The 25538-nt window shown below is 35.5% G+C and overlaps 1 protein-coding gene across 2 annotated transcripts in view; it reads right to left on the bottom strand.

Moving 5' to 3' along the window:
* The window catches only part of IL1RAPL1 (interleukin 1 receptor accessory protein like 1), a 583898-nt gene that overhangs the window by 299556 nt on the left and 258804 nt on the right, over positions 1-25538 (bottom strand). For both annotated transcript variants that reach the window (XM_065741550.1, XM_065741549.1), the window contains exon 2: positions 12992-13271. In XM_065741550.1, coding sequence (XP_065597622.1) covers positions 12992-13271 — 280 coding nt within the window. The remainder of the gene's footprint in view (positions 1-12991; positions 13272-25538) is intronic.

Here is a 25538-nt window from a genome sequence, read left to right as displayed (position 1 = left end):
TTAAAATAGTTCTTATATATTACACTACACTGAACTAATATTCTTTACTCAAAACAGCAGCATATAAATGATCAGACTTTGTTTATAACATTTTACACAACGTTTAGCCAGATGTTTTGTTTTGTATCATTACTGAAAATGAAATGATTCTGAAGGCATGAGTGAGTTATAATTTTTTTTAAAAAACTTATTCAAAAGCATTACAGTTATATATAATGATCTCCAAATAGTTTAAGACATTTAACTCACTGCATAAATCATGCAAGCAATACATACTGTAAACACTTGCTTTAGAATACACGCATTCTTAATATGCGTATCCTCCTCTACCTCTTTTCCTCCAGAGAATTTGTAAGAATATTTTAAGCTACTATTGGAAGAGATTTTTCCAGCTGAAGACATTTATTATTTGCAAGAAGCTAATCTGTCATATTTCCAGAACAAAATCGTGCTTGTGCATAACGTCTGTTCTTGGAGTCACAACAGATTAAATGGGGAAGGCATCATTTTAATGGTCTGCAAGTACAAAATGTGTATCTTTGAGGTTATGAAGAAATCTTCCACAGAGATAGTGGTAAACATAACCATCTTTACTGAAAATTCTTAACATTAATTGTATATATATTTTTTTCTCTGGAATCTTGGCTCATTTTGAGAAGAAGTGAGAAAACTTTTTGAGAGAACTTTTCCATCCACCACTTATCTAAACGCATTAATTTGTATGAAGTTTATGATCTAGCCAGAACCACAAATACTGTATATACAGAAAGACCTTTTTGAAACATTCTGTATGTACAGACTCCTGAATGTCCCTTGAATGAAGAGGTAACTTGCTAATTAATGAAAACAGAATAACTGAAAAAAAGAGACCCTTCAACACTTCATATGAAAATAGGGAATCATGACAAGAATTCAGACAAAGTAATGCAGGATGAGTAAAACACCTACATTTAAACACAATATTGCAACATCAGCAGCAGCAAGGAGCTAAAAAGCAAGTAGGCTGTTTTATGTTACAGTTTGAGTGAGTCTTAGAGAGAGTGACAGCACTGTCTGCAGCTCACTGAAGTTAGGATTTTCATGCCATAATTGCTGTTCTGCTTTGTGCACAAATGTGAAACCTTTAGTCTTCTATAGAGCGTTATCCACTCATTTACCTACCATCCTACTGTCATAGGAAGAAGATGCACATGCTGGACAACTACCATATATCCCACAGATGACACTTGTTTTCTCATCTAACTCACTTTATGTCCAGTATGAGACACAGCAGGAACCTCCTTGTCCAGAATACCTTGACTTCTCTGACAGCAATGCAATGTTCAATCAATATCTAAAAAAGAGCTGATCTTAAAGCAAAGGTAAGCATATGCAATCAGAATCATTTTGTGTTTGAAGAATGCCCCAGAAATATCTGGACTACAATGTATTATTATGTACATGCAGTTGTATCTTTCATTTGGCACTGAAAGTATGTAGCTCTCACAATTAATCTGGTTGGCATTTATTATATTGAATATAAGCATGTTAGAAGATAGGAGGAAAAAAAACCTCTGAACTCTTCTATTTTAGCTGATTTTGTTTCATTTGATCTTTGCCAACTTCCTTCATGCAGCAAACACCCATATGATTTAAAGCTGTGTGGGAGGACTTTTCTCATAAAGAATTGGAAAGTACAGCTTACAACTACCACTCTAAACAAGTTTTAGATCATTACATACACTGCTGGCTTATTGCTCTAATTAACAACTAGGTATTTTCTCTCCAGTGAACAACATGAGATGTTAAAGAGTCCCTATTTTTCATTCACTTCCTGCTGAAGACTCCCTGTGACCAAAAAACCTGCTGCTGGGACCTGTACAGTTTCAGAACAAACCCCTAAAGTTAAACAAACATTCTCACAAAAATAAACAAAAATTTGCTTTGTTATGGAAAACTAACTAAACAGGCTTTCAAAAGCAAAGGACAGTGTTTCAGGCTAGACAAATTATGTAACACTCCATGAATACTGAACAGACTTGAGACTGAGGTGCTCCTTGGGCCAAGAAACAAATGTGCACTCTATTTTGGCTTCAGTACCTGAGAGTCAGACACAGAAATTAGCAATTGCACAAATTGAGTATTTAATGACATAACAATCCCATACATCTTACACTTATCTGAGGCAATTTTTCTACTTTAAAGTGGCAAACAAATCACTGTAACGTTGTTGTCAGCAGAAGAGGGACAGAAAACAAGGGCACTATAAAGGAAATATTTCTGCATAGGATGCAGCAGCCAGCATTCTGCCATGGGGAGATGTGATGCATCCTCAGTGTCATCACTGGCCTCAAACTGCCTACTTGAGGACACTGTCTCCACTTAGTCTTACACATCAGCTTAAGAGAGCAATACAAACTGGAAATAGGGAAGCTGAACACACAACTACTACATTTACTGTTTCAGAGAAAGTTTTAAGGATGAGGATCCAATAGTATTTCATGTAAACCTGAAGCTGTACAATCTGTTAGTGACTTTTCTCCCTTGAATGCCATACAGCCTGGGGTAAAATATAAAAATATAAAATTCAGAGGAAAGAAGAAGCACAGGTGACATATCAATTATAACTGTGCACATATAGCCCATTAAAAATAAAAATAATGTAATTCTAACAAGCACGGAATTGTAGAATTAAAGTACATGGAAAAAATATAAAGCAAAGAAAAGCCAATGCAATAGAATAGAGAAATTAGTTTCCTTAATCCTGTCACCTTGTGTGCCTACATTACATTTTCTTCATATACCACAAGCAAATTTCTTCCTTCCCAACATTTCCTTCAATCAGCAAGCTCCTCTTCTTAAACACTACTGCGGAGATACAATCACTATAACCAATCCCAGTAAATATGCTCTGATCTGTTTTTACTTTCTATCTTACTGCTCAGCATGCTGGTCCCAATTCTATTTACTGCATATACTGTACTGAATACAAAGGATTCAATATCCTTATAAACTTTTATATAGTTTTATCACTGCCCTATCAAAGGTTTTCATTAACCTCTCACCTTTCAAACCACAATATTTGACTGCAATCTTCCATGGAAATTATTATTTTTTCTATCCCTCTGCTCAAAACTAGTAAAACAAACTTCATCAGTTGTTTGTCTTAAAAGAGGTAACAAATTTTCTGTTTTCAGATGAACTGCTCTCCAATGTATCCTGTCTTTTTAAAGGACAGTTCCACTTAGTCATGTACATGGAATTCTCAGCTGAAAGTCTTTTCTTACTCCACGTGTAACTGACACAAATTGAAGAACGGAGTTCAGCTGTTTGAATGCATTACATAGTACCCTTCTCTACATTCAAGAGAAGTCTTTAACAAATACATAACCAGAAACACTCAAATTATACTTCAAATGAAAACACTTCAGTGTAGAAAAGAATCATAGAATCATAAAATATCTGCAGTTGAAAGGGACTTGAAAGCATCATCAAGTCCAGCTCCTGGCTCCATGCAGGACCACCCAAAAATCAGACCAGAACGTCCAAGAACATTGTCCATATTCTTCTTGAACTATGGCAAGTTGGGGTCTTGACCACTGCACTGGGCTGCCTGTTCCATGCCCACTGCCCTCTGGTGCAGAACCTTTTCCTAACCCCCAACCAGATCCTCCTCTGACACAGCTCCATGCTGTTCTCTTGGGTCCTGTCACTGTCACCAGAGCTCAGTGCTGCCCCTCAGCCTCCTCTGTTCTGGGCTGAAAAAAAACAGGGTACTTCACTTGCTTTTCACACACCTTGCCCTTCAGACCCTTCCCCATCTTTGAAGCAACACTTTGAACACTCTTGTTTTATGGCCTTTTTATACTGTGGTGCCATAAACTGCACACATTACACAAAGTGAGGCCACACAAGTGCAGTGTTAAAAAGGACCATCACTGGACTGGCTGGCAATGCAACGTTTGATGCACCCCAAGATACAGTTGGCCTTCCTGGCTGCCTGGACATACTGCTGACTCACATTCAACTTGCAGTCAACTGAGACTCCCATAACCCTTTCAGCAGAACTGCTCTCCAAAGTCTCTTCCCCCAGGCCATATATATAGCCAGGGTTGCCCATTCTCAGCTGCATAAACTGGCACTTCTTAAACTTAAGGCAGTAATTGCCTGGCTCTCTTATTTGTCTAGATGTCTCTGCAAGGCCTCTCCACTTTTGAAAGAGTCAATAGTTCCTCCCAACTTTGTATTGCCAGCAAACTTGGATGTAGGACTAGAAGGTGCTTTTGACCAAGTCATTTATGAAGACATTAAAGAGAACCAGCCCTAAAATAGAGCCCTGGGAAACTCCACTAGTGACAAGCCACCAGCCTGATGTAACCTCATTTACTATAACACTTTAGGTCCGACCCATCAGCCAATTACACATCCCCTGCATTGTGTTTTTATCTAGCTGTAGACTGGATGTTTTCTCCAGAAGGATACTGTGAGAAAAAGAATCAAAAGCTTTACTGAAATCCAGAAAGGTAACATCAATTGGCTTCCCTTGGTCAACTGGATGGGTGACCTTGTAATAAAAGGAAATTAAGTTAGCTAAACAAGAAGAATATGTTCACAGTGATGAACAGTTCTGCAGTGTGCTACAAAAGATAACTGCAAATTCAGGACTTGCTGGAGTTATCAACCCATTCTCAGAATATCAATCCAAACTCAGAAACTTTGGGAGTTAACAGCTCTCTGTGGAGAAGTATTTTCTACACTTTGGTGATAGTTTTTTGTGTACTGGAAAAAGAATTGCTCCTAAAGTAAATTTCTATTTATTTATTGCTGTAGTATTAGTTGAAATGTACAATCACAAAATGCACTGTTCAGGCTCGTCTGTGAGTAGGGGCACTGACAAACCTAATGCCAGTCAGTCCTAGAATATTGTCTATCCAGTGCTGCTGAAGTGATTTGAGCAGAGTTGATTATTTAGAAGCTTCATTTTTAATTTTTTGAGTGTTATGCAGCAACATACTGCAGTACACTTCACACAATGTATCTTTAATTTGCATTCCAGTAGGAATACCTTGGGCTTCCTGGGACTGAGAATTTGCTCTGATCATACGCTGAATGGCTACAAAGCCTTGGGATCTAAGCACCTTATTATTCTTTCCTTCAGCACTGAATGAAAAGGGTAACTGAAAGCACGTTCCCATTAAAAGATAATGTTTTTAATCTGAATTTTCATTTACATTCTCTGTGAAATAAATGATTAAGTAAATATATAAAACCTTATCTTCTATTAGAAATAATATAATTGAAAAACAGAGCAATACAGGCAAAATACAATCAAAAGCAAAGGTGTTAGCAAAACTACTTTTACTATGTAAGACAAATAATGAATTAAAAAAAATTATTCAAAACTCTGGCATCAAAGTACCGTATGAACAATGCTCATATTTTAAACAACACTGGAAGTACAATGAACTTGCAAAGGCTACTCTGAAAGCAATGACACCCTGTTTTATTATGTTGGCCCATGATGTCAGAGGCAGACATTGGTGGTGTGGCAGCAGGAGTGATCAGAGAATCATAGAATTGCTGAGGTTGGAAACGACCTTCAAGGTCATCAGATCCAACTGGAACCAAACCATACTACCCTAACTCTGAGAACCCACTGTTAAATCACGTCCCTGAGCACCACATCCAAACAGATTTCAAACACATTCAGGGATGGTGACTCAACCACCCTTCTGCAGAGCCTATTCCAGTTCTCAACAACCCTTCCTGTAAATAAGTTTTTCCTGATATCTAACTTAAACCTCCCCCGGTACAACTTGAGGCCATTTACCCTTGCTCCGTCACCAGTGAGAAGAAACTAACTCTGCTCTCACTGAAATCACCTTTCAGGTATTTGAAGAAAGAAATAAACTCTCCCCTCAGCCTCCTCTTCCCCAGACCCTTCAGTCACTCCTCATAGGACATAATTCACCAAGCTCTTCACAAGCCTTGTTGCCCTTCTTTGGACCTGCTCCAGCACCTCAATGTCCTTTCTGTACTGAGGTGCCCAAAACTGAACACAGTACTCAACATGAGGCCTCACCAGTGCTGAGTACAGGGGCAGGATTACTTCCCTAGTCCAGCTCAACACACTATTCCTGATACAAGCCAGGACATTGTTTGCCTTCTTGGCTATCTGGGAACACAGTGGGCTTATGTTTTGCCAACTGCCCATCTGCAAACCAAGGTCTCTTTTCATCAGACTTCCAGTCACTCCTCCCCAAACCTGTAGGGTTGCCCAGGGTTGTTGTGGCCAAAATGCAGGACCTGACACTTGACCCTATTGAAACTCATTCAGTTTACAGTTTTGGGTTGAACTCTCCCACCAATATTTTGTTATTTGTTGTTATGAGGCAGAGCGGCGCTCCAAAACAATGGCATCTGACACGGAAGTGAGGATGAAGCACAGGAGTATCACTGACTTCCTCCATACAAAAAAAAAACAAAAAACAACAAACAACAAAAAAGCATATACTGAAATTTATCAAGGCTTGCTGAATGCAAATAAAACAGTGGATGTGAGCACAATGAGGTGATGGATGGTATGTTTCAGCAGTGGTGACAGCAACAGTGATATACAAGACAAGACAAGGCCATGCAGAGCTGTCACACCATGAAACAAAGAGTGTTTTGATCAGCTCATCCACACAAATCAACTAATGGTAGCGACTATGTTGAAAAATGATTTGTAGCTCAGAATTTGCTCTATCAGTGATGTTATGCTCTTTGTATCTGCTGTAGTTTCCAAGGAAATAAATAGGAAGCATTACTTTTGGAGCAACTTGTGTACATATTTTCAAATATAGACACATACAAATCTATGAATGAAGGAGAAGGGTTCAGTTTTCTAATATTTAGCAGCATATTTTCTAGAAATTTTGGGAAAAGTCATTCATTCTTGTTGGATCAAGAAAAGTAGCAGTAACTGAATTCTGCTTTCTGACTGGGTGAACCTGAAATACAAGAATACAGAATAGCAAATACATTGAGAAGAATTTGAAAGGGGGTCAATGATAGCTTTTACGTGCAACTGAAAACCTGTAGTTCCTTAAGTTTTCCCTTTCTGGTATTCAAAATTTCTTTTTGAACTGACAAATAAATCTTTACATTCCTTTCTAAATATCTATAACATGCTATCTATAGCATCACTTTTCCTTCCTGCACCATCCCTCTGTCTTCTTCCTCAACCCCAGATTAACACTGGCCTAGTTATAGAACAGAAATAATTTGTATTTTTCCTAATAGCATAGGACTCATAATATTTCTCCCAGTAGTTCTTCCAAAGCATTGTCCTATCAATTATCCTGAATGTGTTCAGGAAGTTAAAACACACAGCAAATCCAAGAGATACAGCATTGTTGCCTCATTTAACAGACATTATTTGCTCCAGCATCCTTGGGATTGAATATATAATCTTAACTCCTACTATAATCATACTAGAAGCCCCACAATGCCTGTCCTTTGCATGAGGGTAGGTGCTACACATGGAAAGAAGTCCATAAGACTTAAAACAAACAAACAAACAAAAAACAGTATGGTTAGTGTGAATACTGAGGCAGAAGTATAGCAGAATATACATGGGCCCAAACACTTAGCTGAGCTGCTCACAATTATCTCCACTGAATACAAAGTCCAGACAAGACAGACACATTTCAGGAAAAGAAAATAAAGAAAACAAACATGAAAAACCCACAAACTTGACCACTTCCTCAAAAAAGCATATCATGAAAATATCATTGAAAATGCATTAGTTCTTACATTTACTCAAAGAATATCTGCCATTTTACTAGACCACATCTAAAGGCAACACACTTTAATATGCACACTTCGCCCTTAGAAGCCAGCCAACTTAAATCTCAGAAATTTAGCATCACAGAAATAAAGTTGACTGTGTGGTTTATTATTCCCTGCTGTTAAATTTCTCCAGTTCACCTTATGTCTGAGAGCAGAAAGATGTGTTAAGCAAGGAAAACATACATAACTATTACTTGTTCTTTTCACTACCTATTGTAAATAACTGAAAACTGAATATATAAAAAAATGTTTTCTGCTTCTCATACAGCAACCTAATATATCAAGCAAAAATACACAGTTATTATAATTTCCTTTTGAGACTGCTTTCTAAAAATTTCATCCATTTCCTTTTATATATAATCCTCTAAATAAATTTCATTATGTTAAGTCCATTAAATGCATTCCTTTGGGAGTATTTTCACATTCTGACAGCAGGTACATATACAAAACTGAACACAAATAAAGCAGCTAGTCCAAAACACAATCTTATCTCTTTATATGCTTCAAAGCATTTTAAATAGCTTATGTCAAGATTAGCATGCAAGGATGAAAAAATAACTGTCAAAATAATGCAAAGGTCATGTTATAAAGATATCCTGCAGACTGACAAATGTAATTTGCATAGTTTTTATTATTATCACTATATCATAGAAAAAGTTGAAAGCATGCCCTGCAGATAGCAACACTTTAGTACCAAAACAAGCAGTTAAAATCCAAAGTGTAGCCTCAGAAAGAGAAAAGCCAAATTGGGTCACATGACTTGGCTATATTCAAACAGGAAATATTTCACAGACATAAATTAAACCCTGTTGTCAGGCACATCTTCATTAGCTGTAACCAGACTATACTTTCATACCTTTAATTCTCTTCCTTATAGACCATCCGTGTGTGTGTGTATAGATGTGTATATCCTGATGCATGCTTGTAGATAGATGCATATGTACTTAATGATATATTTACACGTGTGCAGTGCATCCTGCAATAAATGAAAATAGGAGCCCCCTCACTGTTTAGTAATGATTAGTTTTATAAGTGAAGTCTAGCTTTTTTTTTTTTAACTCAAAGATTATATCATGATCCTTCCTGCATTAAAAGAAGGAACTAAGATCATGGAGCAAATCTTGGTATCTGATCATTATATTTTCACCATTTGCAATTAAACACTGCCAGACCAGTTTCATCAGTCACACCACCCATGAAAGTAGCAGAGCCAGGATTAGCAACTAGTACTATTTTGACAGACAGCAGCACTAAGTAAGCAACCAAGATACAATTAGAATTAGTTTTTTTCCACAGTAGGATTGTCTGCGTAACATTATTTTCAGTGTTACAAATAACTTGACTTAGTAAATTGGCTTAAAAGCGTTATATCAGGAAGAGATATATATCTGTAAATCCACCAATTTAAGACTACATTCACCGTTAGAGTTGGCAAAAAAATTCATTATAAAATAAAGTCATTACAACATGAACCTTTATTTAGGTTATGTTTACATGCAAAACCTCATTTTATGATAACAGATGTATGGTGAAACAACAATGAATAATACCAACGATATCATGCGTCAACAGTATTTAAGAAGGGTTAACCTGATGAAAAAGAGATCAATAATAAGAACACTCACCTATCACCAAAGATTGAGGCTCACAAAGGGAGCACAAGGGAGGGAACCCCAACACCAGATCCTTTCCCAGTGCTAGTCAGCCCTTAAATGGGGTCTAGGAGAGGTGGAGCAAGACTCCACCCCTTCTGGTCACACAGTGCATTACCTTCACCTGTGCTTACTCAGTGCTCGCCTCAGATTATCCATCAGTGGTTCAGGCCGTGATTCAACAGTTCCCATACAAACAAAACAAAAAAGATATATTTCTTGGGTATAAAGTACTTAGGTGTTATATTTTTACTTTTATCAAACCTAAAGTATCTTTGGTGTCTGACTTGATTGAAAGCAAGAAAAAAAAGTCTATAAGCAACGTTTGGAGACAAAATAGTTTTGAAAGTATCTACAAGCTGTTTATTTGCCTTTGTGTTCTATTTTCTCAAGCATCTGGAAGTATTTAATATAAGGAATTAACTATGTATTTTCCTTTCACCACTGGTGAAATCATGGCTGTTAACTTTAACTTCTTTTGTTATGTATATTTGTCTGGAACTTAACACTTTGCTTATAGTTCCTCAGGTATCTGAACAGGGCTTGTTCACTTGTATATGTTCTCCTCTAATTATCTCAGCAATTATATTTGTAAACACCTAAATACAAAAGCCTTTACAAAGACTAAACTGCAGAAAAGTAGATAGAATACTGCAACCACCATTATTAAGAACAGAGGACAAAGGAGAATTGTATGATTTAATGCCACAGTGTATAAGATACAAGACATTATGTCTAAAAGCAGAATTTCTAGTTATAATAGAGACCTTACTGTAAGATGATTTTGTAAGTAAAAAGTCACTAGTTTCTAAGAGCATCTTCAATTCAAAAAGATACATGAATTCCTACATACACTGTGTGAGGTGATGAAGATGACTTCTACATATTATCTAACTGACATATCAATGCAGAACTCAAGCTAAATGATCCATAAAACCTTATTTATGTATTTGTATGTTTGTTTGTTTGTTTAATTGTCAGTACCTCCTCTGGTACAACCTGTGTCCTGTTTGTTGCCTGGGAGAGGAGGCCCGACCCCTCCTCATCACAGCATCCCTTCAGGAAGTTGTAGAATGCAATGAGGTCTCCCCTGTGCCTCCTTTTCCCCAGACTAAACAATCCTAGCTCCCTCAGGTGCTCCTCTTAAGACTTGTGTTCTAGACTCCTCCCCAGTTTCATTGCCCTTCTCTGGACACATTCCAGGGCCTCAATGTCTTTCTTGTAGTGAGGGGCCCAAAACTGAAAACAGTACTCGTGGTGTGGCCTCACCAGCGCTGAGTGCAGGGAGAGCTGTAGAGTATTCTGATTGTTACAGCTGAGTATTCTGATTTCAAAGATGAGAGAAGCATCAGAAGACAGTTATGTAATATGTCTATTTCTATATATTTATATATTATATTTTGATAGCAGTAACTTTTTAAGTGCAGATAGAGTACATAATTTTTGCCTGATGGCATCAATTCAGCCTCTTTTATTTTTATTTTTATTCAGATAATCAGTTTATAGCATAATATTATGAAGGAACAAAGAAAGAAAAAGGAACTACTACACTGCTGAGGAAATTATTTTATTTATATCTGGTTAAAATGCTAAATATATGTTTATCTCAGGAACACAAATTATTGTTTTAAACTTGATTGTAAGTGGGCATCCCAAACTATCTGAAAATAATCTTTAACAATAAGCATAAAATACTCTGAGATGCAGACTGTTTTCTATCAGTAATCACTTTGATCATACAACTTAAAAGTTCCTGGAAAAAAATTTACTTCTGAAACGTTGATAGAAAACATTAGGCAGAAACTCCTGGGTACTCTTCAACTGACACCTGCTCATACTAGTGGACGTCCTCAACCTGAGAGACTTTGTAACTTTTCATGAGAGTACTCAGGATCACAAGCTAATTGTAATTATTTTTATTATCTCTCCTCTTTCTTCACATAAGATTACTGACAGTTGAAAATGAAGCATGTGCTACAAAAGCAGGATGTGGCTTAATGTAGGGTAGAAAAAGTTCTTACTTAGTTTAAAAGAAATATGTTTGGATAAAACACTAACACAGGTTCAAATGATGAAAAATTTTTGAAGAATGACGAAATGAAGCATGTATCTATAACTTTTGGAAAGTTCAGTATCAGATATTTGAAGTTTTCTTTCTCTAAAGAGAAAATTATTCATGATATTTCAAGTAGAAGGACTGAATAATTGACAGAAACATTGCCTTTTTATGGCTACTGTTATGCACCTCAAAACATGTTAATGAAAGTATAAATGTTCCCCTAAGTAGCATAATGTGTATTATTTTATTCAAAAAAAAAAAAAAAGGTGCCATGATCAGAAGAATATACATACTGAAAATACTATTGGAGGAATGATGCAATGCGAAATCTCTCACAGGTGATAAAAAGAGCTCTAAAACAAATGTTAAAAACCACATCAAATGGAAAAATATTTTGCCACACACAGTCCAGACAGCCTAGACTCCCACAAAAGGGAAAGATTAGTAGACAGTAAATATCACAGGACTCTTCAGGTGCATTCTTATTTTCCTTGCAGTATCAGAGTAGCTTCATTATGCCTTTATTGTCTAGACCCTCAGCTGACTTTTTCTTTCTTTTTGACTCTGTGGTGTGTGAATAGTAGCATGGCTTTTATAAATAGGCTGAAGGAGTGGAACACTGCTTCATCTGCTCACATAAGTACAAAGAATCATTTCAAAACCTAGAACAATTAGTAGTAATTGTCTTCTATAACTCTAAGGTTCAAATTCTAATCTGCATAATTTCAAACCAAGTTAAAACCTTGTGTAAATCTGCTAGAAAGTAAGAAATTTCCCAGATTATTATTAATCAAAGGGCTGGAAACAATACCTCAGTGCAAAGCATTTTAAAGATAAAGAAAGAAGCTCTACACCTGTTTTAGAAAGCAGGAATAGGAATCTAGACCAAGTTATGGTGATAAAGCTTGATACCTTGAAGCTTAAATATATCTTGCATCCAGTCTCCATTATAAGGTTAAACCAGCTCTAATTATAGGATATGTATGTCCATAAAAATCTGTGAAACTTCACCATAGTGATACTCTATTTGCATTCATGCAACTACTGAAAAAATCACTTTTTTCAGGAAAAAAAAAAAGAAAAAGAAATAAAAGAAACCGAAGAACAAAACTCATATAAAAAGAAATCCAAATTTGAAAAAGGAACTTTTAACTTCAGAACAAAGACTGTAGGAGTTAAACCAGAATCAGAAGCAGCAACACAAGACTTACATATCCAGTCCTACTCACCTTAAAAATTTTGGATATTGCTATAAATTACCTAAATTTATACAACATCATTTTTCAAATATCCCAGACATTGAACAGTAATTTCTAATTAAGCATGAAAAGCTTCAGATAAGGAAATAGCGAGAGAAGAAGAAAAAGGAAAAATTCAAAAACATTTTTTCCTTTGCATAAAAGTCTCACTATTAAGAGCCATGTTTGAAATATATGTCATTAAAATGCATTATATTAAAATACAGTACCTTATCACACATGCATAGAGTCCACTGTCTTGTACCACCGTTGGTCGGAACCAAATGGAATCTTCTTCCTTGCTCATTCTAGTTCCGTCAAAAGCTATAGGCTCCTCAAAATCTCCAGGTCCAGAGCTTTTGTACCACATCAAGCTGAGTCCAGCACTTTGAGCTAGAGAGTAATTAGCTCTAATGTATCCATAAAAGAGTGCACATTTTATACGAACAGGCTCTCCCACTAGAACTTGATATTTCTTGTAATCCACAGACCAGTCAGTGCATCCATCAGCTAAAAGAGAAGAGAAGATTAAAAGAGATTACAAAAGGCTTCAAAAGACTACTGCTTATACAGTAAGTTTCATTCTGGGAGAGAACTGCCTTTAAGAAAGGGTCCATTGAGTGAACAGTAGTAGTCTTTTGATTGCGGCAAAATTAATTGCATTTTCCTGCTATTAATTTAATGCACTTTTCTATGAAGAACACAGAAATGTATGTGTGTTAAATGTTGGTAATTTCTGAGATAATTGAGCAATTGTATTTTATATTTTGTGCAACTCAAGCACGAACAGTTGAGAAAAATAAGTAGAGAGGAAAAACTATGGTGATCAGGTTCAGGGCTTTGCCAGACAATCACACTGACTGATATGGAACCAAACTTTTCACACCTTCTCTTATGCTTCTTGTGATTTTCTTCCAGTTTAGAAATATTCGATCTGGTTGTCCATTTATAATAAACATTCCCACAGTCTCACATGCCCTTGCTGGTTAGTGTGACTACCCAGACTTAGCTTTCCTCTTCTTAATCACTTCCTCCGTTTCTCATTAACTAGTGTCACACTGAAAATGTTATTTAATCAAATACCCTTAAAGGAGCAGATACTCTCCTTCCACATAGCCTTACAAAAGGAATTTCAACAATAGCAATTCACCACTAAATTCATTCACTGAAAACCTTGTTGATCAGCATTGGCTAGTTAACAAGGCCCCCACTACAGTCACTATAAAGCAATCAGTACACCCAAAGGTCAATTTATTTCATCTTAAAATGTACTTATTGATACAGGCTGGTTTAGCAATAGGAATTGGTATGTTTGTTCAAGAACTAATGTATTAGCCTAGCAACAGGAATCAATGAGCGCTTAGTTCTAAAGCTTTCCAGTTTAGCTTTGCTCGGTGTGTGAACAGCCTTGTTTTTCTTTAAGGTTCAGCTTCACAGAAGCTAAAAAGACACAACAGACTATTTTTATCTTTGCATCCACCAGTTGCAATGATTTATTTATTTATTTTTACTTTAACATACATTGTTTTGGATAATAGTGCACCAAGATAGAAAGTTTCTCAATATGGCATAACAAGCTGTGAAAGACAGAAACTGTTTTCCTTTTCTTTTGTCTCAAAGCTTGCTTCCTAAGGCCTTTTCTGGTGACAAGACTCTGGGTGATAACTGCCGGTTATCTGGATGGCTGTTACGGTGCCTCATTGTCTCTGCTTATGGTTGTAAAGATAAGCAGAAATAGGTGCAGATAGTCTTTTCTGGGGGGGTACGACTTGGAGAAGCTGACCACCACAGAAAAGACAACAATGTTCCTGCATGGCAATCCACATCCGCTGCTGGCTTATCTGTTGGGCCAGACATGTCACACAAAGAGAAAAGGAAAAAACACCTGAGAAATGAGGGATAAAAGGCCTTAACTGAACTAAGGATTTTGGGGGAGAAGAACTTTCAGAAAAGAACTTTGGAGAAGAACTCCCAAAGAAAAGATCTTTGAGGAGAACTCCCGAAGAGACTTAGGACGGACCCCGAGGCCTGCTTGCTGCCATCTCCCATCCCCCGCGGTGACCAGACAAGTTCCTGAGATCAACGGACCTACTACGAACCTCACTGGATCCACGGTGGTGATTATATCTCTCTTGCTTTCTGCCAAGTCTCCTTGCTTTTCATCTCTTCTCTATCGCCCACCTTCCCTTCCCCATATCCCTAAGCAAATAGTATTTGTAATAAACTGGTTGGGCTAACATTCGACCCGTTGTGTCTTAGCCATCAGGTATACATATGCATATAAAGAACCTCGTCTCCCTTCTTTATATTGGAGCGTGACACAAGCAATGGAAATTCACAAAAGAAAAGCTAAAAGTTGGCCAATAGTCACTGTGATTAAGCTGATGATGGAAAAATGAGGAGAAAATAGGTGGCCTAAGACCACCAAAAGCACCTACCCTGCATACTCAGAGGGACATTAGCATATACTAATAAGTTCTTGGAAAAGAATGAATATGTATGCCAATATATTGCATATGTATATCTTAACTGTTTAAATGTAGAACTTGAACTCTGGAGCACTCATGCTTGATTTGTCAAAGCACTGAGTATATCATGAGGAATAAAGGATACAACTTTCTAACACCACACTGGAGTTAGAGAGCTTTCTTCCTAGATTACGGATGCCACTATGACTTTATATAAACATTTGGTCTTTGAATTTGCCACTTTCCTTTGTAAACTTTCAGTTTACGAAGTTAACTTCAACAGCTTGCCCAGACTGCTTTTGCACAGCTAAATTCAGATTTGATGCCTCTCACCCTTGAGCTGGTTGAGAATTCAAGCCACTGTGCAGGATAAAGCTGCATAGCACATTGCAAGTGAAGAAGAATAAAAATAAAAAACCCTATTTGGGAGAGCAACACAACAGATAGTGATTTTTGAGGTTTATGTAGGTCACTCCAAAAGTAATGCCTCCTATTTATTTCCATAGAAACTACAACTGATAAAAAGAACACATTAACACTATTTGATAAAGCAAATTCTCAGCTACAAAAAGCTGTCAGCACCATGAGTTATACATTTTTGCCAGTGATGAACAAGAGCTGCACTTATAAATATCTGCACCAGTGGAGGTGACCCACTGATGAAACGCACTACACACTGCCTCACTGTGCTCACATCCACTGTTCAGTCTCCATAAATGTTCAGCAAGCATTGATGAATGTTAATGGGTACTTTTTTTTTTTCACATTAAGGAATTAAATAAAAACTTTAAAGTTCATCCTCTTCAGAGAAATAGCCTTGATTTATTAAAGTTATCTTCAGTGATCTTGAAGGATTATTTGCCCTCTTTTCAGCATGGTTTTTCAAATGAAGTGAACATGACAGTGTTTTGCTTCCTGTTTATAGAAATACCAAACCAGTTAAACTCTGCCAACACTGACATTCAAATCACTTAGAACAGTATTAACCACATCATAGCTGGAAGTTTTAGTAGGTAATAAAAGTTGCACAGGAAACACCACTCACTACTGTTCAGCCAATGTGCCTTCATCTGCAAGAAGGTGCTAATGTGATTTTGACAGCTATAAAAGAAGTTCATAATTCTGATCACAAGACACACAAGACACAGTCACTCTTCTGTGATATTTTTGATAATGATGGCATTTTAGGAGGTAACTGTCTCTCTGTGCTTGAAATGCACAAATTCCACTGTAACAGAGAAGTATAAATAGATGCTTAAAAACATATAATGGAAAGAAAATCAGAAAATGAGACTGCTGTGAACACTCAAACAGATGATGGCATGTGTGTGCTGTAATTGGCACAGCCTACATATACTCTACATGTAGTACATGAAGTACATATGCATTTTCTTCAGTCAAGAAAAACTTGGATGTACGGTAAAACAAATTGAAATCTTGATTTCCAACTCATTTAAGAATGTAACTTTCAAAGACCCAAAGATGAATTATATGCAAAATACACTTTACTTTCAGAGAAATCTTTGGATTATTCTGTTGACATTGGTGCCTTAAAAACATCACATACTTGCAGTTAGGTGTTAAGCACTTGTGTTATTACCTTCAGAAATAGGAATATACAAGAGCAAAGGCTTAATATTTATCCAGACATGTTAATATTAAATAAATTTATGGATTACTGTTAGGTTTTGCCTTCTAACAGTGATCCGTTTCAGTTTTGACTGGATTCTCTTTTCTTCAGGGTATTTTCTGAAGAAAGTATCCAGGGTTTACTTTTTAAATTACAGCTGCTACAAGCACATAACCAACATAAAGGTGGCAAAAAAAGAAACTGTGGAAAAAACTAACCCCAAGACTTGTCCAATGTTTTTATTTCTTTCGTCACATCAAGCAGTCAACCATCTTCTTTATTATTATTACTTTATCTTATAAATTGGAAAATACTTCTATATTTCAACAGCTTTGAAATTTTGGAACTGAATTCAAATGAATGGTTTTAGTCCGTGATCTCTATTTAATTATGCTGCCATTTATTGCTATACATAATCACAAAACACGGTAACCAGGCTGAATATAATTCACTCAGTTGTTTCCTTGAGTGATTTCAATGTATGAAGTAAACCATACTACATCACTGTCCTAAATAATGAGATTATTCTGCTGGATAACCAACCTCCTTGCAAGCTGTAATTTTTGACAAGACCTAGCATACAGAATAATTTAACATTACAGAGTGGGTTTTCCCTTTCATTTTTCAGGATCATATGCATAATTTTCAAGGGGAAATTCAGTTCTGAGAAGGAGAAAATAGATCTATACTGACTGCTACAGTCACCGCCAAAAGTTGGCTTCATTCAAAAGTATTACTTCAATTTATAGGTTTCAGAGTTCATGTAGACACTTAGGTTACTGATACACTGACGGAAATCTGAATTATCTGAAATCTAAACAGTTTAGGTATGACATTAGTTGAAAACAGCCTAAAGCATTTATAATTGTAATACTGTAATAGCAAATTCTTCAAAATCAATTGCATTTAATACAAAAGAAAAATTATCATATTCCTTTCTTTTTCCCATGTTTATGTTTTTTATTGTATTTGTAACCTAATGACCTACACAGAGAGTTATGCAATATCACAGTGTACTATTTGTCAGTGGCCAGTCACTTCAGGATTCTTGAAAACATAAACCATTTGCCAAAAAAACCCAAAAAAGTGACAGGTAAGAATAAATCTCATAAATTGTGAAAGATGAGTACATAAGACAGAAGGCACCAGGTATTGATCTTAGAACTGGGAATTTACTGAGGAAGGCTTTAATGAAAACCGAAAGAAGTTGGTAATTGTTAAGGAGATAAAATATGTTAGACAGAGAAAGTGAACAAAGGATGATGCAGTAACGTTGCTAAGATTGTTGGGTAGGGAAGGGATTTCAGAGGCAGAATCTGCTAGTAAAATAAGCTTCTGCTAATTGGCTATTTATAGCAAATCTTGTCAGAAGTACATCAAGAGATGCACAAGCCTTTCTTTACAAAATTATTGTAAGGTGACAGTTTTCACAATAATGTTTTACCATCAAAATCACAAAATTAAAACTTTCAACATTTCATTTTGAAATGATCTCATTTCAACCTGGTTGTTTCTTTTTGCTTATATGAGGCACCATTAAAAAGAAAAAAAAAAAGAACACCATTCCAGTGGGCACTGATAATTAGCTGCAATATCACGTTGTCTATACTTATTAAAATACTTGAGTCTATTCACTGTATGCAACATAACACTCTATTCTGCTGTGTGTTCTTTTTATGAAGAATGCAAAGATTGGCTGTTTTGGGCTTGTATATTCTCTCATTTGCTATAAAAATGAATTCCAATATAAATGAAGTAACAGAGTTAAAAATGCAGTGTACATGGGGAGATGAGACAGAAGTGTGTGGTCACTTCTATTCTTAGACCACTTAGATTTCCAAGGAAGACCAGTGTAAAATTGGAAACATGAAAAAAATATGTATTTATCATTAGTAGTAAAGTTTTCAAATGACCATGTAAAATATATTTTATACATATATTTTATGTATATCTATTTTATACATTTTTACACATTTTATACATGATTTCCTTTTTTCACTAAGACTGCTATTACAGATTTGCACGTTACTATGCAGCACTCATGTCTGAGACAGCACTTTCCATTTGAAATCCCAATTTACATTCTGTATAAAACTCTCAAAAATTACTCTGTAAGCTAAAAACCTAAATATTTTGATCTCTGTCTAGCACTGTGTGATGGCTGGTATGGAGTGACGTCAGTAAGGGAAAAGGAGAGTGTTGAAGGACATTTGATGTTGATGGAAAAATTACTTTGAATCATATCTTCTATTAAATAAGCTAAGTCCATAAATTACAATTACTCAGTCTCAGCTGAGAGAAGCATTAAACGTGGAAGACTTGTTCTCCGGCAAACCATAGCAAATGCACAAGTCCACAGGAAGAAAAGCAATGGAGAAAGAAGCTCCCACACAGTTACTCACTCAATAAGCTTCACTTACAATGGGATAGAAGATAAGAATAGGAAGAGAAAAAGCATGAAATATCATGGAACAAGGTAAAGATGGTTTAACAAGAAAATAAAATAAAATAAAAATAAAACCCAAAACTACTAATACAAAAGCATTCACTTGCATTTCCACAAGGAAACCAATACTCAGCCAGTCTCTAAGCAACAGCTGCCACATAAGCCAAACTGCTTTATTTATTTATTTTTTTTTATTACGTAGCATGATGCTATTTGTTGTAGAATATTCCTTCTGCCAATTTGGGTTGCCTGTGCAGGCTGTGACCGCATCCAATCTTTTATCCATCCCTTCCCACCAGTCTTCTCTACTGAGGGAGCAGACTGGGAGAAAGCCTTGATGCTGTGCAAGCACTGGTCAGCAATAATCAAAATACTTGTGCATTAGCAACACTGTTCTAGTCACAAATGCAATACACAGAATCTTATAAATGGCCAAAACCAAAATTAACTCCTTCCAGTCAGATCCAGAAAACAGGTACCCAATTTTTTTCTGTGCTTCTCTGTGCTCCCTTCTTCCAATAGTTCATCTTCAATACAGAGACCTTCTGTACATTCACAGAACAAAGATGGCAGCATATTGTAATCAGCAATCACAAAACACAACAGTTAGTTTACTAGCATAATTTCAATTGACTTGATACTTATCTGCATTAATGATCAGTGTTCTTCTGAAATGATTTTTGTTTATTTAGTATACATCTTTACTTGAGGACAATTCTGCAGCCTTTGTTTCTTTTGTGACTGCACTACAGTACCTGTGGCTCTTTTTTAGACCTTAAGAATGCAAGCCTCATCCCTCCCTGGTCCCAACAAACATTATATGATTTACTTTGAAAGAACTCCTTATTTCCATTGACCTAAAAATTCTATTGTTAGCTGCATGATTTACATATCTGAATTCTGATATATGTATTGACCTTAGACATCATGTTGTAATTGCAAATAACTTTAATACTAACAAACTGAAGAAAAATTACCACAGCAAGTGGTTAATTTATAAAAATTTAACAAACACAAGCTAGGATGGCTTTTAGAAAGATTTCCAAGAAAAAAGATTCCCTGAACTGTACTAGTGTATTGTTGTGTAGCAGATGGCAAATTATTTAATCTATCCCAAAAGCATTTCTTACTCTTGAAACTGCTTCTGAAAATTCATTCTGTTCTCTAGTAGCTTCACTTCAGAGATTATGAATGAGATCAAGTTCTTCTTCACACTGATATTTTAGTAGCACTTGGGTAGCAGCTGCACACTTTAAACTTTTTCTCCTATAAAGAATGTAACTGTATAATCATGTTTTGGAATATCAGCTAAACTGAAATAATTGAACATGTAAAGTTTCTCCATGTGCAATAAATACAAGAGAATCCAACTGACTCTAATATTACTGTTTGTAATATAATACTCATTCTTATATTACTGTTTGAAATATAAGAGGATTACAGTTGATCAAATTGCCATGTGTGCGGGAGAGCGCAAGCACCTTGCTGCTTTGACTTAGCTACCAGAAGTTTCTTCAGCTGCAGTAGCATGGTTGTTTGACTGGGACTATGCAGAAATGAAAAGATTTGCAGTGAGTGCTTCAGAGGATCTGAGACCCAAAGAAGCATAATTTATTTCAATCAGACTTTGAATCAAAGGATAATTTTGACTTTAAAAAGCTCAAAGATTGAAAGCTCTAAGCATGTAATTAAGCATACATAGGCCATGAGGTTGCTTGCAATAATGCATATTAAAAACTCATATTTCTGTTTGGTTGTCTACATTACTTTTGATGTTTAAATACTAGGAGACAAGTAATACACTAAAAAGCAATCTTGGACAGACAATATTAGTTTTACTTATTGAAGTATATGTCAACTGCATGGAAATCCTATAGATCTGATGACAATTTAGAGCCCAGAAGTAATACTGCTAGAATCAAAACATAGGTCATACATATGTCAGATAGACATTCATACCTGTATCTAGTGTTAATATGCAGTATAACATTTAATAGCATAAAACAGTTCTTGGAAAGTTTTTTCTTTTTCTTTACTCAATAAGATAAAATTATTTATTTCTCCCAAAAGCTAAGATTACTTTCAAATAAAATTCAGTATATGTTGCATCACTGTTTCACTTTGATTAATTGTATATTTACACACAAGAACTGAGCAAGTCATTACAGTATTCTGGATAGTTATGGATATTACAGTACCAATGTGTGACGTGGACATTAGCACAAAGTAAGGAGCCAGAGGATTCTTCCACGGGATAGTTCAAGCCAGCATCTGCACTTCTCAGTTAATAAAGCTAAATTTTGAATGTACTACTTTGTGTACATGCATGTAAATGTCCTGGACTTTTAAAAGAACACATATTTCTTCTGTTTAGCATTTTCATTCCCAAGTGCCCTTTAAGCATTACAGGATGAATACACAAGTGACTAAAGGATTTTTTTATATTACTCTGAAGCTAACTACCAGCACACTACAATGTTCAGCTGCATAACAATTGACTCTAGCCAGAATAAGAAACTTATTTATTGCCATTTGATATATTTAAAAATTAAAGTAGATCCCTTTTTATGTTAAAAGTACTTTCTTTTAATGAAAATGGGATATAAAAGACTGCAGAAAAAAAAAAAGACAACCCATGCTTTCTCCCTGCAATTGCAATGAAAACTTACATCTGTATGCAATATAGGAATAAGCATTGAATTATTAAAAAAAAAAAGACAAAAAAAAACCAAACACATTTGCTGATGAAATAGAAATAATTTTTTAATTGAATAACTTTTCACGGTGTATTTTCTTTTCCTGCAGATGGCTACCAAGCCCAAAACATGATAGCTTAATGCTTACAGGAACCTTGTGAAAGATGTAGTAGGAAACAACAATATAAACCGAACTTTAAAGAGAAAATATTAACTACAGTAAATCTGCACTTTGTGGATTATAAAAAGTCATTATAAATCTGTTTGTACACTTTTCCTTTCATTTTAGAGGAACCCATCTTATTACAGCATCTGGCCTTTTCCTTTCTTGTTTTTTTTTTTTTTTTTCCAATATTAAGTTTAGAAGCTAAAGCTTACGAAGATATTAAATTTTTGTAAACCTTTGCTCCCTAGCTTGACATTTTCTCTCTTACCAGATGCCACATGCTTGCCACACTTGAGCCCGCTTACCAAAGAGGCCACTAGAGTAATATAGTAGTTCAATACTTTAATCTCATTAGATAACGGAAATAAAAATCATTACTATATGAGTTTGAGGAGAAAACTTTGCTCCTTTCACCAAAGTAGATTTTAAAGCTTACCATGAATGTTTGGGTTGGAGCATATCTAAAGAAACAGAATGGATTTAATTGAGTTAGGAAAGCAAATCTCCAGGGACTCAGAGAAATAGCTTCCTCAGATATCTTTATGGATCAGGTAAGTATGCTGAAGTGCATTGAATTTCAAAGGCAAAATCACATCAGAGCATTTCTCTTTTGCTGCTTATGCTATTCCCCAGACTACATCCCAAAGAAAATTAAGACTTTTTAGACAAGGTAAACAAAACACATTTTTATCGTCTAATATATTTTTGCATCTTGACTCAATAAATGCAATGTACTTTTTTGAATGAATGAAATACTGAGATCTTCTTCAAGGGAAAAACATGTTGTCTTCAAGTCAAAGTGCTTTTTATTTTTATATTTGGAAATAGTAGAGTTTAACTAACAGACTTATTTCGCGGAATTACTTCTTTGTGATCAGGTCAGATGGCTCACATTTGCCCTAACAACCAAAGTTCCTAGCAGACAAGTGATACATAATCCTTGAAGCTATAAATGTTGCAAATGAAATTACACTGGTAGACATAGTGTTCAGCATGAAATCTGCAAGGGAGAAACAGTCTGGACTTTGGATGTTCAAATTGTACCTTCCGAGGCAGGAAAAAAAAAAATGCAATTTTATGTTGATTGTTTTAAGAATAGTTTTAACTCACATTTACATGAAACACAAATTGGGTCAAATCAACTTCAAAAGATGTGCTTCTACTAGATAAATGTAGCAGATAAAATGTAATCATATTAAATTACTGTGAGGATAATATAAATATATATATAGAGAGAGAGAGAGTCTAACACTGTCTTTACAGTTTCAGTGTACATATAAAATAGGCAAAGTACTTTTTGACATTTCTCAAGCCATTAAGTGAAGAATTCAACTCAGTCGCATTCTCAATCTTTTTTCCTGCATTTCTAACCTACACAATCTATATTTGTACTATATTTCTGTGGGATTCATTACATTATTTACTTTACATAGCATTTCAAAGAAGAGATTATCTTTGTTATTTGTCACATTTGTTTACATTATGGAGAATAGTTAACTTCACCAGGCAGCAAAAAAAAAAATCTTTGTGTTTTAATTGTGTTTATATGTCCTGAAATTTAAATTTTCCTTAAGAATGCTTTCCAGTTGAAAAGATAGGATTTCAGTTTTGAAAATGCTACCAGTTTGATTCAAAGAAATTGAATCTCATGGCTCTCAGACTTTCATGGGCTAGACAGATTTCTTGGCTGACATGTAACTCTTTTCCAGAAAAGGTTAGCATTCCATCACTTAGTTGTTACATGGATCCTTACAGAGTATATTATTTAAAGAAGGCTAGCACACAAAATCAACAGGACTAGGAATTACAGCACCAAACATCACAGTGGTGATACTCTCACTTATAATTTTTTTTATTTCCTCTTTCTTTCTTTCTTTCAAGAAAGGTGTCTGTTTTTTTCCTCCTCCTGAGATGTAAAGAATTCCCGCAAAAAACAAAAATGTTTATAATAAACTATATTTCCAGTCAAGTCTAGAAGTCACATGTCTGCCTGAAACCAAAGCTTTTGCATTACTCCAAAGTAGCACTAGGCATACAGCCCTGGATACAACATTTTATGCCCCTTACTCTCTGTGCTTTTAGTTAATTCTATCAGTCAGTCATATTTCAGATACATGGAAAATTTAACCACTTTAAAATAAATGAGCAAATGTTCTTATGGCATGTTCAAAAATCTATTAGTGCAGAAAAGTAAATAGTAATGTCTATATTTTAGACTAAAGAAAGGCCCACATGTTCACAGTACATCACTGTAGTCACCAGAAGAATGAACATTTTTGTAAAGAAATTCAATGAAATTAGAAATGGTTGTAAGAGCACCTTATAACCCAAATATTCCTCTGATAGTAATTTTATTGAGTGATCCCTTCACTCTGTTTCATCTCTGTGCAGCCTTTTTGCTACCTCAAATGCACTGAGGTAAAGAAAACAGTAGTATATTTTTCAAGATAAGGTCACAGAGCTGAAATAGATTTTGATCTGTGGTTATTTAAAATTTCTTCAGAGATTATTCAGTCTAGTAACTAATTCACCTTTTCTCCACCTCAGTGTCCTCTGCACATTCACACACTTACATACACATTATAATTATAATGATGAATTTTGCTCCATAGTGTAAGGAACAGTGATGAGACAGTAATCTGAGTCCAGACTAGAGCTGCGCAACCCTACTATCACTGGTGTCACAGCCTGCTGCTAATACTGTAGGCATTAGGCTACATTTGCAATGTGCAAACATAGGCTCAGATTTCTGCCAAAGGAGGCATGGATGAGGTAGGCCAACAGAGATAGATCCCATCATTTGTGCAGGCAAAGCTGAATGTATGTTTGTGTATCCAGACTGAGAGGAAAAAAAGCACTAGGAACCTTTTCGGTCAGAAGGAAACCATTTTCCTCTTTCATTTCTCTCAAACTAAAGGTAACAAAGCTGAAGGGAATTAAGTGAGGGAAACAATAGAAAAAGGTCTTGACAGGCAGAGAAAAACAGACAAAAAACAACGTAGTTAATTAAGATTTCTGTGTTTTTATGAATGTTAGTGCATAATCAGCTTTTTTGTTTGTTTTTTCTTCTTCTTTTTCCTCCATGAATCCAAGTCTTTATAGTAAAATTTTAAAAACAAAAGCGGATGTTCACATTACCTCCCCATTTGCTTTCCCCTAGTAAGTTATATATATATATCAACTTAGAAAACACTACAGTGCTAAGTTTAAGCATGCATTATTGATTAGTTTAAGGTCTCTGTGTTCATTGCTTTCTTGAGATAAATGTTTTCTGAAAAGGAATTTGTAGTAGAAGGATGTAAGAAATTTATGCAACATTCAATTTCTAAATTTCTTGCAATTGGAATATGGGGAGGAAATTTCTTCTGAAT

The sequence above is a fragment of the Cyrtonyx montezumae genome, unplaced genomic scaffold, assembly GCF_038088225.1.
Source record: "Cyrtonyx montezumae isolate F1298 unplaced genomic scaffold, pur_monq_1.0 scaffold_3, whole genome shotgun sequence".
Taxonomy (NCBI): Eukaryota; Metazoa; Chordata; class Aves; order Galliformes; family Odontophoridae; genus Cyrtonyx; species Cyrtonyx montezumae.
The sequence above is the reverse complement of the archived record's forward strand: the minus strand, read 5'-3'. Positions and strand labels throughout refer to the sequence as shown.